Here is a 14,692-nt window from a genome sequence, read left to right on the forward strand (position 1 = left end):
TAAAAGAATAAATTTTCAATTCTGTTTTAAAAAGGGAACCGCTGTAAAATAGCTCCCAACTTGGAGGTCATGCATTGACATAATTCCATCCGCCAAATGTCACAGTGACAGTGCTGACACTTTTTCGCAAATGCATGTAAATAAATATTGGAATCGGAAAATAAAGTTTGTTTGGAAATAAAGTGGTGGAAAATGTAAATTTCTTAATGCCGCGCTTCAAACCCATACCGTCATTGTATAAGCTCTGTGTACGCGTAGTTTACAATGTGATCTACGACATTTGTTCATCGCTTGAGCTGTACAAAGTGCGCAATAAAGGGCCGCGGCTGAAGGAATTGCACACTTATCTGGTGGAACATTATCCTCAGAAGTGAGTCTTGTTGTAATTGAAATAAATAACTGGAATACGCATAATTAAATCACTAAGTCCATGCTTGGATGAACAGAAAGCTGGCCTTGGATAAAACAATTGAACTCTTCGCTTGCAATGGATCCCGTGGTTGCACTTTTGACACTCTTGGACAGTTTTCTTTTTGTTTTGATAATAAAAATAGCCCCTGACAGCAGTTTAAAAATATACTAGCTTTGACTAATTTTTCATTTCATTTAAAAACGAATCATCCTTTTATGTTTCATCAATCCTACTTGGTTGTTTTCCACACTGTGGGGACAGCATACCACAAGCCTCTTATTTTGTCCCGCCAAAGTTTACCGAAAATCTAATTTGGGGAAAATGGAGTATTTGTACAATCAGAATGAGGAAAAACATTCGAAAATTCCGAGAAAAATTTGTGGGAAAATGTAGTTGTATTGGTTAACTGAGAATAAATATGGCAAATAAAACCCTACCTGATCTCTCTTGGTGACAGGTCCCGAGACAGGCCGACCAACAAAATGCATACAATGCCGTTAGAAATAAGATGATCGGATTGAATCACAAGCCTCGGCAAAATGCTAGGGCGTCCACCTCAGTCAACATGGCAGGACTGGCCCCGGTCCTGACGATAAATGGGCAAGGGTTCTTAACGTAAGCAAGTAAGTTCGACCAAAACAAATACGTGTCTGCACGCTAAATGTTGGCACCCTAACTGGAAAGATCGAGGAACTCGCAAGAGCCATTCGGAAAAGGCGCATTGATATCTGCGCTCCGCAAGAAACCCGATGGTCTGGTGCAAAAAGCTGCGACATTGAACGCGAACGCGGTAAAAATGGCTACAAACTTCTCTATTTTGGTAACCCACACACTCAATATGGTGTTGGCATTGCCATCTGAGAGGGTTTCCGTGATGCCATTAAAGAAGTTGAACGATTTGATGATCAGCTGATGAAGCTCACCATTATATCAGATGATCGCACTATTCACTTCTTCATCGGATACGCTCCACAGACAGGTCGACCTGATGCCGAGAAAGATGCCTCCTGGCAACTACTCGATGAAAAAACTTGTCACATGCCTGCTGACGAATATATCATCATTGCCGGCGACCTTAATAGGCATGTGGATGAAAAGGCAGACGGTAACAGGTGCCATGGGGGAAAGGGGTTCGGAGCGCGTAATGAGAGTTGCGAGGGTATAATCGATTTTGGGGACACCCATGACCTTGTACTTATGAATACAGGGTTCATCAAACGATCGTCTCATCTTCGTACATTTTATAGTGGAAATAGTAAAAAGCAAATCGACTATATTCTCGTAAGACGCCGCCATTATACCACTGTCACTGATTGCAAAGCCGTTTCCTATGAGACCATACCACCTCAACATCGACCATTGATTGCCGTCCTGCGAATCAAGCTACCAATAAAACAGCAAAAGGAACGCACTGGCCCGCGGCACATTAGATGGTAGCGATTTGGTGACAAAAAAAGAAGAAACGATCTCACTCACACGATTACCAACCATTGCAAATGTAGAAGAATCGTGGAACCAAATGGAAGACACGATCAACAAAGCGGCTTCTGCAACCCTCGGGGTCACCAAGCCGGGTGAGCGGTACATCAACCAAGATACTTGGCTTTAGAATGATGATGCTGAAATGATGGTCCGTGAAAACCACTCCCACAAATTTTTCGACGATAAAACACTGGCCAATTGCAATTTTATAAAAATGCTACCCGGGAAGCAAAGAAAGCAATCGCTGTCAACCTAGCAGACTATTACGATAAACTGGACACTCGGGATGGCCAGAACGATCTGTATCGACTTGCCAAAAGCCGTAACGAAGGCACACAGGATATCGAACACTTCTGTTGCGTTAATGACAAGAACGGTACTTTGTTTACCAACCGTCGAGCCGGCACTTTGGCTTGCCAGCCGTGATGCAGTAGGCGAATGCTCTAAACACCTAGCCTAATCAGGCGCGGGGACTCATCTGAAGTGGCAAATTGGTCACGAAACCTCACCAGAGGTATACCATAGGAACCGAGATAGCCCCTGGACTCTCATACTTCGGGTGAACTCCCGTTGTGTGTGAGTACAGCTCGGTTATTTGCGGTTGGCCCCCTAGTAGGAGCTTCATGGGGGTTGTTGGTTATGCTCAAGCGAGAAGAGACCTTCGGGCCTCGGCGTGGTTCTGCGTTTCAACCGTACTCCCGTGCCGTACTCCTTAGTTCGGTAGAGATTTAGGGAAGTCTTGCATCCACCAGTATGAATGCTAAGCCATGCACTTGGTGCAGACTGGTACCATTGTTGTTTGTCTTAGCGGGGCTCCGATTGTGGTCACAAAATCAATCCGTGTCTTAAGAAGACCGTGGGATTAAGTCGTCCAGACAGGTGCTCACATAAAACCCTCAAGGACTCACTGTCAGCGCAACTGAAGTCGAGGAAACAATAAAACGAATTAAATCGGGGAAAGCCACAGGACCTGCCGACATTGCATTTGATCTCTGCAAAGCGAAGAGCTGGGACCCAACACTGTGGCTCAGTGAATTACTTAATCGGATTATTCAGGAAGGTAGAACCCCATCTGACTGGCAAGAAAGTACCACAGTTCCAATATGGAAAATGAAAGGCTGTTCAGCAGAATGTTCAAATTACCGTCCGATCCGGTTACTTTCCCATATCATGAAGATTTTTGAAAGCATTCTTGACAATCGTATTCGAGAAATCGTTGAAATAACGATGAATCAAGCCGAATACGTCAAAAACTGCGGAACTACTGACGCAATACACGCTGCGCGGTTACTCATGGAGAAACACCGTGAGAAGCATCGCCCTCTTTACATTGCATTTTTGGATCTAGATAAAGCGTTTGATCGTGTGCCACAGGAACTCATCTGGTATGTTCTACGACAACACTTAGTGCTAGAAGAACTCGTGCGCTGGGTTCAATTGCTCTACCACAATCCGAAAAGTAAAGTTCGAAATATGGCGGGTGTGTCTCTGTTGGTGTTCATCAAGGAAGCGCTCTCTCACCACTACTCTTTCTTCTTGTTATGTACACCATCACACGGGACATCCAACGTCCAGTGCTCTATACACTGCTTTATGCAGATGATGTTTTCCTAGCATCTGATAGCAAAAATGATCTCGAGCAACTTGTTCAAAAATGGAATGATCGCGTCATGCAACACGGTCTCAGATTGAATTTAAACAAAACTGAATTTTTGACGACCGATCCCCATGAAACAGGCACAATCACTGTCAGCGGCAGTGATCTGCCCAGAACTGAGCGATTTAAATACATCGAGTCAACGCTATCAGCGAATGGAGAACTGCGTTATGAAACTGCTTCACGTATTAACGCAACCTGGATGAAATGGCGTTCCACAACTGGTGTCCTTTGTGATCGACGTATCAACGAACGTCTCAAATCGAAAATTTACCGCAATGTCGTCCGTCCTATCGCCCTCTATGATTCTGAGTGTTGGCCGACTCTGAAAGACAATGAACAGCGTCTGGCGGCAATGGAGACGAAAATGTTGTGTTGGACTAGTATCGTGACACGTTTTGATCACATCCGAAATGAGGATACTCGCGATCGTTATAGGGTTGCACCGATCGTGGAAAAATTGCGGGAGAGGCGTCTTCGATAGTATGGTCACGCAATTCGCGCTAACGAGAATTCACTTGCCAAGATTGGTCTGAACATCGAAGTAGATGATAAACGACCAAAAGGCAGGCCGAAACAACGGTGGCTTGATATGCTGGATGGGGATTTAAAAGGTTCGAGATTGCAACCGGATTGGGCGTTTGATACAGCCAAATGGCGAAACCGATCACAACGAGCCGACCCCGCTTGTGAACGGGACAAAGGCTGAAGAAAAAGAGAAAGGAAGAAGAAATAAAACCCTAAAATTGCAGCCAGATTTTATCCACAACAAGACGGTTGGTATCATTCATAAACTTCATCGTTATTATCGCCCATCAACATGTAGGAGGCGAAAATTTCTTCGAAGGACTCTTCCATAGAACGCGGACAATATTTCGCGATTTCTTTTTTTACTGAAAACCCGAGAAATACATGAGGACTGGCAACGTCATTGTCTCGCACAGTAAAAGCTTGGACCCTATGGTGAGACGTTTCGAGCTAAACAGTTTTTGTAAGCTGAAATGGACTGTGTTGGCAGCCAACAACCGTGCTCGGATTTCATCCACGTAGTTTAGTTGGAGCCAAAGCTCCAAGTGCTCAGACCTCTACTAGGCCCATTGTACTATCGCCGTTGATCGCCTATTCATTGACCTCTCGCCGATGGGGTTTGCAGGATTTTGCGAATCTGTGAACACTCTCCAGAGACAGAGAATGCGCAGACTCTTCGTTAAAGAAAACCTTACCAAAAAATCCTCGACTGAGGTCTGAGGAGGCCGGGCAGCTACATACGAAGTACAGGGCCGTTTCTTATTCCTCCTCGCATTTTTTTTTTTTTTTTTTTTTTTTTTTTTTTGGAGTAGGGTAGGTGAATGCGTTTACGCACAGAGTGTTGGACTCCCGCAAAAGCACGCTGGCGGACTACCAACTAAGCACCTCCCTGTCATCAGAGAACTAGCCTGGAACCGTTTGACACATTACTTCGGGCTAGCCCTCCCGCTCTCCCGGCTTTGGGAGCCTTCAAGTCAGGGAATTCCTTTCACCAACGGGAGGGGAGGGGAGGAAGGGAGTTGTTAGTTCAGGGAACCCCTTACCGTCCGATTCCTCTGCCGGTCGAGTTCAATCTTCTTCGTAGTAAGAAGAGCCCGAACATAATGCGCAATACGATTCCAGCTGCCAGCGCTCTTCAGCATCTCTCTGACAATGTTGTCTGGAGAGAGCTCCCCTGTGTCTGCATAAAGCTGCTGGCGGAGGCCATCCCACCTCTCGCAAGAGAAAAAGGTGTGTTCAGCGTCATCCGGCACTCTATTGCAGAACACACAATCAGGAGATCGCGCCTTCCCAACCCTGTGCAGGTAAGACTGAAAACCTCCATGCCCACTTAGAAGTTGGGTAAGGAAGTAATCAATCTCACCGTGCTTTCTGTTCAACCATGGGTCTAATTTGTCGATGAGCCGCGCAGTCCACTTGCCCCTTGGCTCATTTTGCCAAGAAACTTGCCACTCGTTAAGGGTGCGTTGACGTTCTTCACGGGCAACCACTTCTCTTAAGTTTTCGCCCTTACGGCGATAGATAGCTTTGCGCTCCTTGGCAAGGAGGGCAACGGGGATCACTCCCGCAATCACCATCACAGCCGGTCCGGAGACAGTGCGATAAGCAGACGCCACTCGCAAAGCTCCCCGCCTCTGCACTTGAGCTAGGCGTTTACGATGCACCTCCTTGTCAAGGGCATCAGCCCATACCTCCGCACCATAGAGAAGGACGGACTGCGTTGCTCCCATGAGGAGACGTCTCCTAGTTGATATAGGGCCGCCCACATTCGCCATTAGCCGACTCAAGGCCGCGACTCCTGCTGCAGCCCTGTCCGCGGCTGCTTTGATTTGCTCGAAGAAGCTCATCTTCGAGTCGAGCATTAAACCAAGGTATTTAACCGCTGGTTTTGACTCTATAGTCAACTCGCCGATCGATATGGGACGCAAGGTCGGGATTCTCCTTCTGGTCAGGATGACTACTTCGGTTTTCTCCAGCGCAAGGTTGAAACCGTGAGCAGTCATCCATCCGCTTACCCGTCGCATCAATATGCCAAGTCTGCTTTGCGCCTGTTCAACAGTGCGTCCGGCAACAAGTGCCGCAACGTCGTCTGCATAACCGACCAAGCGCGACTCTTCAGGCATATCGAGTCTCAGCAAACTATCGTAGGAAGCGTTCCAGAGGTCCGGCCCTAGGATGGATCCCTGCGCTACTCCCGACGTGATTTCCATCCTCCTCTGGCCCTCTAGCGTCTCATAGAACAGGGAGCGGTCTTTCAGATAATCCCTCAATATCCGCAAGAGATAGCTTGGCACGTGAAAGGAGTTCTCTAGTGTGCCCAGCATATCTGTCCATCTTACGGAATTGAAGGCATTTCTGACGTCAAGCGTTATGAGGAGCACTATCCGTCGAGATCGGCGGCTGTGCGCCCCGGCTCGATTAAACGCATCTACGACCTCCATAACAGCATCCACTGTAGATTTCCCTGTTCTAAATCCGAACTGCCTTGCGGATAAGTCCCCGGCAGCACGGATCGCTTCAGCGAGTCTACCCCTGATGAGCTTCTCGAGCACTTTTCCGGCCGTGTCAAGCATACACAGCGGTCGGTATGCAGACGGGAGCTCCGGATCTCCTTTACCCTCCTCCTTTACCCTTACGGATTAACGCGAGTCTGGCCACTTTCCAGCGAGAAGGAAAAATGCCCTCCTTCAACCACGCGTTGAACGCTTCGAGCAGCAATTCTGGCCGTTGGCGGAACACCAGTTTGTAAACTTCCGCCGGGATGCCATCAGGGCCTGGCGCCTTCCTGTTTTTCATAGTGAGAACCGCTTCTTCGAGTTCTCCCATTGTGAAAAGGGGGCAATCCACGAGGCTTTCCGCGCTGTTTACATCAACCCGTACAGGGTGTCTGGGGAACAATGCCCGCACAATGCAGTCCATCTGGTCGGTGCTCAGTATGCAGGGCTTCCGCAGAGCCCCGATTTTCCGAGTGACAAGCTTATAGCCAAGTCCCCACGGGTCATCATTCACCTCATTAACGAGATTTTGCCAGCCGCGAGCTTTGCTTTTATTTATAGCGCTGCGGAGTCTCCTTTTTGCTGATCTATATTGTACCTTTATGGCACATGCCTCCTCGTTGGCGTACAAACGTTGTGCCAAACGGCGGAGCTTATGACACTCCTTCCGTAGGTCGGCAATTTCCGCCGTCCACCAGTACATAGAAGGCTTGTCGCGCCTGGGGCCCCTCCGGGGCATGGAAGCCTCACACGCCGTCGTTATCAGATTCATCACTGAATTTACGACGGTGTCAGCTGCGACACCACCACCCCCCGGAGTGCCCCCCAGTGCGGCCCTACCTGCTCCAAGAGCTTCGACGAACCTTCCGATGTTCACCTTCGCGACATTCCACACGCAGGGGGAACGTCGTGTTGGTGCTCGCCGGCAAGTAGCGTCAAACACTTCGAACGCAATGTACTGATGATCACTTGCCGAGAAGTCTTCTAGGACTCGCCACCCGTCCACCGATGATGCCAGAGATTCCGACGCAAAAGTGATGTCGGGAATGCTTCCTTCACAACCTGAGCGCCGAAACGTTGGCGTGGATCCGGTGTTTAAAATTACGAGTCCGGTTCTCGCCGCCATTTCCAAAATCCGTGTCCCTCTGGAGTCTGATTGAGGCATGCCCCATTCAAGAGCCCTGGCATTAAAATCACCGCCAACCAGGATTCGTCCCTCCGTGCTCGAAACGGCGTCCTCCAGAGCATCAAGCCGGCGTTGAAAGTCCGGAATCGACTCATTCGGCGTCAGGTAAACGCTAAAAAACGTTATCCCTAAACACCGGATCCAGGCAAATCCGTCCCCCCGGCCTTCGGCAAGAACACGAAGTCGAACGTCGTCCCGAACCCAGATGGCAGCGGTGCCCGATAAGTCCAGATACCATGAGGACGGGTCCTTGTTTCGGTATTGCTCGCTAATCAGCACTAGATCAGCATTTACTTCCGCAGCGAACTGCGCTAGCAACTGGTGAGCGGTTGCACTCCGGTGCATGTTAATTTGCAAAATGCGGATCATGGCGTTCGCACCCTAGCCCTCTCCAATTCCGCCCTGAAGATCGGACACCGTCCCGAGCCCGCAGTGTGTGCGACGCTTTCGCCAGACGCACCACGATCCCTGCAGAGAACACAACTCTCGCTTTCCTTGCAAGTCTTCGCTTGATGATCCGCTTGGCCGCATCTCCGGCATGCTGTCCTCCTGTCCGGACCCTTGCAAGCTGCTGACGTGTGTCCATAGTCCAGACACCTGTAGCACTTGGTGGGGACTATCCGCATTCGTACCCTGCATACTACCCATCCGATTTTGATTCTCCCGCTGTTAAGGAGTTTCCTCGCATATTGCTCGGGGACATCCACCACGGCAAGTTTTGGCCTCGAGCATTTACAGAGGTAATAGCTACCCGGGCATTGGTTACCTCTGGACATTCACGCTTTAGCGCCTCCTCTACTTCGACCTTTTCTGTGAGGCAGTCAAGATCCCGTATTTCCAGAGAGCACATGGGTTCTAGGCTGGAAACAAGGGCCTTCTCCCCCAATAGCCCCTTGACCGCTTCGCAGAACGTGCTCTTGTTGGTCGTCTTTGGGCCCAGTTCGACGAGAACTCCACCACTCCTCGTTTTCCGTATCGAAGACACCTCTGCTCCGTTCTCCTCGGGTTTCATCCTGTAGCGGATTTCACTAAGGACTTCCGCAAATGTCTTGCCTTCCGTCGGCTTAATGAGCAGAGCCGACGGTCTAGTCCTTCTTCGTTTCGTCGTTTTTTCCGCTACTGGCTTTGGGTTGGCAGCCTCCTTGTTTTTGGACAGACGTGTCTCTGGCGCTGGAGTCCGTTCTTTCTTTTTATCCTTTTTCGCCTTTTTTTTTTTGGGCCTTGGAGACTACTTCGATAAAGTCTCCTTCAGGCACGTCGTCCTCTTTCCGCTTTTTCCCCTGTTCACTTTGCAGAGGGCTATCTGCGGTCCGTTTGACGCAAGCAGCATTCTCAGCGGGGAGTGCGACTGTTTCTGCTCTACAATCGTCTTCCGCTGCTCTCCACGTGCGTCTATAAAAGGAAACGCGGTCCAGTAGTTCCTCCAGTTCCATCAGCCCGTTTTTGACGCCTTTGCTGAGGTTTCTCTGAAGGAACGTTGCCGACCGCATACGCTTCACCACTGCTGCGCACTTTCGGATGAGCCTTTCCTCTTCGGCTCTAGCGAGGACGGTCGAATGCATTTCCACTCGATTTGTGCCCAAATCCATCTGCTCAGGACTAGCGTTTCTCACTGAGCTTACTTCCAGGACAGGGGCACTGCAAGGTAGTGGAGTTGCCATCCCCGCACGGTCAATCGCACCACTTGATGAGGCTTCCTCTTTATTTGGGCGCCCCGGTGTCTCATCGGGTATATCAGCCCTCGTTGCCTCTTTCACTGGTCGCTGCGGTGAGCGACGCATCTTTGTGCTCCGCCCAAACGCACCCAGCTCTTCCTCCTTGTCTGTTGTTTCGTCTTTTTTTTTTATAATTTTCAGAGTATTCTCCATGAAAAAGTTACCAGCGCATCGTGTGCAAGGGAGCGGGCCATAATAGTCAAGAACGGGTATACCCTCGGGGACACAGCCCCTACCCCAGTTCCCTGAGGCCTGACCTACGCTTAGCTGAGCCCGGAATTCACGGACGGATCAGCGCTCGCTCGGGGCAACGCGGTCTACTAACCCGGTTCAATGCACACTTCCCGACTAGGGTCCCGAAGGGGCTGGCTCCTGATACACGTCGCAACTACCACCTTGGCAGAGCTACGCTCACATCACCCCGTCGACGCCGACAGAGAGTTGTCGACGGCTTCGGAGACTCCCAGTGTGTCCCGACGTGTACCGGTCATTCGCGGTTCGCTCTTCACCGAGAAGCTTTCTCGAGGCTACTACCTAGGACGCAGGTATGCTGCCAGCTAGGGGGCAAAACTACTTACTCGGGCACCTCGGGGACGTCACACCCCGTATCGTAAGCGACCCGTTTAAAAATCGCTAACGACCCCTCCTCGCATTGGCTACATAGCCGAGACCCCTATTTTGATTTTTTCCATGTGGTAGTTTAAGGGTGCAGTGTCCCGTTAAACGCATTACTAGGGTTATCATGTCCCACTTCTTAAGCGACAATAAAAATGCAGTCTATTGGCCCCGGATTCCTTCACAAGGATTTTCGCCCGTCGACAGAAGTTCAAATTTCTCCATTCGGCTACGTTAATCCTTGTCATTTCCCCCTTCGAAGCATACTTGACAGTAGATGCTTGGGCGCCAAAAACTGGTTCTGGCCCCCGGCGTATTCAGAATCTTGAAGAGCCAGTGTGTCTGTTTCATCATTATCAGCGATGTTTGACTGCCTTGCTATCCATATCAAGAATGTTTCGTTGAGTCAGCCAAGTTTCAGCAGCACCTGATGACAACTCCACACCAATTGGCTCGATATATCGTCACTAGTATGGTGATAATGCGGTGTTAATGCTCCCCGACTGTCGGAATAGATTCCAATGGTGCGACCCCTCCATTTCTGCCGCAAACATTCTTCTGCTTCCAATAAGATGGCATATATTTCCGCCTGGATCCCAAAAGACTCGTGGCCATTTATTAACCATTCTTCTCTTTTGATGATTACGACGGAATATGCCTTTTAGAAGGATACGATACGGACCTTGATGATACGATCGTGTCCATATACTTTTCGCAACAACCGGTATGCCGCAGACATTTTTTTTCGAATTTAAAACTAAAATTAATATTAATCCTCTGTGTTACGACATGGACGCCGACAATAGTTTGTCAGTAAAATTAGAGTAACTTTATAACCTATTATTCGATTTGCACAGACTTGTGGTCATTTGAGAGAGCAACGATCTATCATTTTGTTGTATATTTAAGATATTAACTGCCAGTCAGTTGGAACCCGACTGATTCCACAATAAGGCCTTGAAAAAGGTGAACTGTGGAAAACTTATCCCTCAGCCTCTAAAAATTAGGGGTGTCATGAAGAGTGGAGCCAATCTTGTCTGAAACTGCTACCCTTGGCCCTTGTAATGAAAGACTGTGTAAGTTTTCCAAGATATCGATTTTAACTAAATGGTATATAGCCACCTGCGGCACATGGACTCCAAAAGGTTATCGCAAACTAAATCAGCCAGTGTCCAAAACTCGCGATATCAATGGGCTATTGTGATGCTACTTAATTTTTGAAATCGTGCTTTCATCCGTTCCTTTCTTTTAACAATAAATAATGTTTATTCAATTATTAACAAAATCACACTTTGGTGTACTTTTAGCATTTTGGACGACCTGCTCGACCTCCATTCATCAAATGGACACAGTAATAGTCAATCGCTGAAATCATATTACTTCTATCGAGCAGTCACGCATCACAATGCCCGCGCATTCAAGGCGCGCAACTATAAACTGGAGCTTTCCTACTGGCGGGTGCTTTTTAAAACGGTGTTCAACAATTTAATTAGTCTCAATTTAGCTTTAAGTTGTAATGATCAAATTTTAGAGTTAATTCCCAAATACTGCCCCCAATTGGAACATTTGAACGCGACGTGTAAATATGAGCGAGTGGAAATTGGAAACAATGCTTGTACATTCGCACTGTCTGTGACAGATTACGGACTGGGATTTCTCTGCCAATGCAAGAAACTGAAGACGCTGACAGTCAACGAGCCGAGAAGTAATACACGAGGGATCCAGAATGGAATTACCTACGCCGGACTCAGACGATTGTTAATACATGTGGAAACGCTGGAGGATATTTCCTATTCGGATCTGGGTTCAGTAGTTGCCAAAGACTTAGATGCACTTGAATCCTTGAGATTAAAAATTATTCGACATTTCAATGCTACAGAGGAGAGTATAAAGGAAATCCTTCGCCTTTGTAAAAATCTTTCAGAGCTTTATTTAACATTTTTCAACTCTGATTCGCAATGCAATATTTGGAGCGAAATCATCAAAGCCAGGCCAAAACTTCGCGCTTTGGAAGTGATAAATTTGAATTGCTGCACTTACTTTGCAGAAATCTTCCAGTCGTTCGGGGAAACGTTATGTTTCCTATCGATTTCCAGTAATTACCAAACGATCTCATTCGAAAATCTAGTTACTATCGCCCGGAATTGTCCAAATCTGCAATTCCTTAATTGTGCCCACTTAACGAATCGCAATGAAGTCGTTCATAGACCGCGTAATTTTGGACAATTCAGTAATTTGGAGAGTTTACACTTGTGCGGAATGTCAATTGATGTAGCCAATGTAGTACCATTTTGTACAGAGAATGCAGTGAATCTAGAGCACTTAAGGATCATAGAGCAAGGCCCGGTTACGACCTACATGGATAATATATTTGTGGAGTCATTGAAACCGGAGAAAATACGACATATTGAAGTGTCAATAAAATTACCATTTACTACTTTTGGAATACGAAAAATATTAGCGAAATTCCCGCTTTTAAATTATTTGAATGTTTCATGTACGGACGATTGTACTATGCTGATGCAGGAGCTGAGAGACATGAACTACGATTTGGTGTTTATCAATAAGGTTTTTATTCCATTTCAGCAGGTGTAAATCTAGGAAATGATTGTGTTTCTATAAAACAGATGTGTTGATAATGACATGGAAGAGACTATTATGTTTTGTTATTTGCTTAAAAAATAGAATAATTTAGGAATGAATTTGTTTTAAATTTCATACAATTATGAATAAAGGATCTAAATTTCAATCTCAAACTTTTCGTTTTTATTACTTCATATGCTATCAAGTAGATAAAGTGTGTGTGTGTACTGAACTGTTCCAAATTCGTAAGAATGGGAAGAGAACATAACACCAAGATCTTGAGCTGTATTAGGTCCATTGTATTTTTGAAATGTCTTTTATTTCTCACTTTCTCGTAAAAGCCTGCGTGCACTGGCTTTTATGAGTCCAATAACCTTTCCCAAGAACGAAGAGTGCTTAGGTAAACCGAAGTTTCTAAAGAAGGAGCTACAAGTTAAGAGTGGCTGCTACTAATAACTAAATTCGAAATGGGTACTGCATCCTGGAGAAGAATAGCTTCAGCATTATTGCAAGCCAATAAGAACAGATCGCCGTGTTGTCTTCTGTGTAAAACAAAACCTTTCTGAAATCGGTATACTGCCTATCTCGCACAACTATTATTTCAAAAACGGTTATTCCTATTGATACGGTAGAAATATGGAATCTGCGAATACCCTCGCATGCAGTGAGTAACATAGTTCCACGTTGAGTTTAAAGGGGTTCCCATTCACGCAAAACGGGGTGTATATTTTTTCACTAAGTATAGAGCATATAGACATGTGCAGGGTATCAAATGAAAGGTCTCGATGAGTACTTTGCAGCTAGCATTAATTCTAACATAAGCATTACGCAAAACGAGAAATTACGAGGGCTGGATAGCGATAACTTATTATACAAAATTATTTTGGAAAATTTAAGGAAAACCGCGAATCTTAACCGGCAAGACAAGATCATTATCTGACCCGGATCTCCCATATTGGGTACATCACCTAAGTGTCTACCACAGTTAAACAGGATTTCCTGAAATTAAGATTCCCTTTCATTTTTTTTTTGAGTCACATAAATCGAAGTTGATTCACTTATAACATGTATATCTGCCTCATTGCCCTCTCTGCGTTCTGGCTTCTACGTCTTGTATATGTCCAAAACATATATACCGACAAGGACTGAAGGAACTAAGAAGTTGCAGAAAGCAGCACAGAAGGAATACAACCGTGAAATAGCCACAGGTCGATATGTAGGCTGAAATTACTTTATTCCGAAAGGTAAACCCCACCTACTTGAGAATTTCGACCAGATCCGAATCTGTAGAGGACTGCTTTTGTCGTGAACATTTACAATGCCCCCTCCCTCTGTGAGAAATTCATGACGGTTGTATGATAGTTACGCCCATATCGCCCACAGGTGTTTCTATTTATGGAGTTGAACTGTACAATTTGGGAGCGGAAAATAGAGAAAGGAAAAGGATGTATAAGGCACCCACATATCAACACTACGTGCTGTGCAGGTCACAAGCGAGAGAGAAAAACATTTTATCATCACCATAGATATTGCCCTTATAGACTTTTGGGCTGGAACATCTTCACCCATACGGATTAGGTGACCCGCCCACCTCAACCAGGCGGTCGTGGTATCGCTCATAAATTTGCCCGTTATATAGGCTACTTAATCGTCCATCCACATATGGGGAGACCAAAAATTGCTCGAAGGAGTTCTCTCAAACGCGGCCTAGAGTTCGCAATTTTTCTTGCTTGGCAAAATCATTGTCTTGTACAGTAAGACCTTTGGCCCTATGGTGAGACGTCTCGAGCGGAACAGTTTTTCCGAGGTAAAATGGGCTCTGTTGGCTGACAACAATCGTTCGCGTATTTCATTGTCGTAGCTGTTATCAGTTATGATTTTCGACTCTAGATAGGAGAAATTGTCAACGGTCTCAAAGTTATAGTCTCCTATCTTTATTCTTCCCATTTGACCAGTGAGTTTTGGTGTTGCTGGTTGGTTGGTTCTCGGAGCTGACGTTGCCACCATATATTTTATCTT

General features: G+C 46.6%; 1 protein-coding gene across 1 annotated transcript; it reads left to right on the forward strand.

The window, feature by feature from the left end:
* The first annotated feature begins 74 nt into the window (after positions 1 to 74).
* On the forward strand, positions 75 to 12,840 carry LOC119652583. Its single transcript, XM_038056805.1, has 2 exons — positions 75 to 370; positions 11,398 to 12,840. The coding sequence occupies exons 1-2, from the start codon at positions 207 to 209 to the stop codon at positions 12,683 to 12,685; spliced, it is 1,452 nt and encodes a 483-aa protein (XP_037912733.1). The 5' UTR covers positions 75 to 206; the 3' UTR covers positions 12,686 to 12,840.
* Positions 12,841 to 14,692: the final 1,852 nt, after the last annotated feature.

Source organism: Hermetia illucens, chromosome 1 (assembly GCF_905115235.1).
Source record: "Hermetia illucens chromosome 1, iHerIll2.2.curated.20191125, whole genome shotgun sequence".
Classification (NCBI taxonomy): Eukaryota; Metazoa; Arthropoda; class Insecta; order Diptera; family Stratiomyidae; genus Hermetia; species Hermetia illucens.

Coding starts and splice junctions, on each gene's coding strand:
- LOC119652583 (XM_038056805.1), top strand. CDS start 207: ATGCCGCGCTTCAAACCCATACCGTCATTGTATAAGCTCTGTGTACGC. Junction 371..11,397: donor GTGGAACATTATCCTCAGAA/GTGAGTCTTGTT, acceptor GTGTACTTTTAG/CATTTTGGACGACCTGCTCG.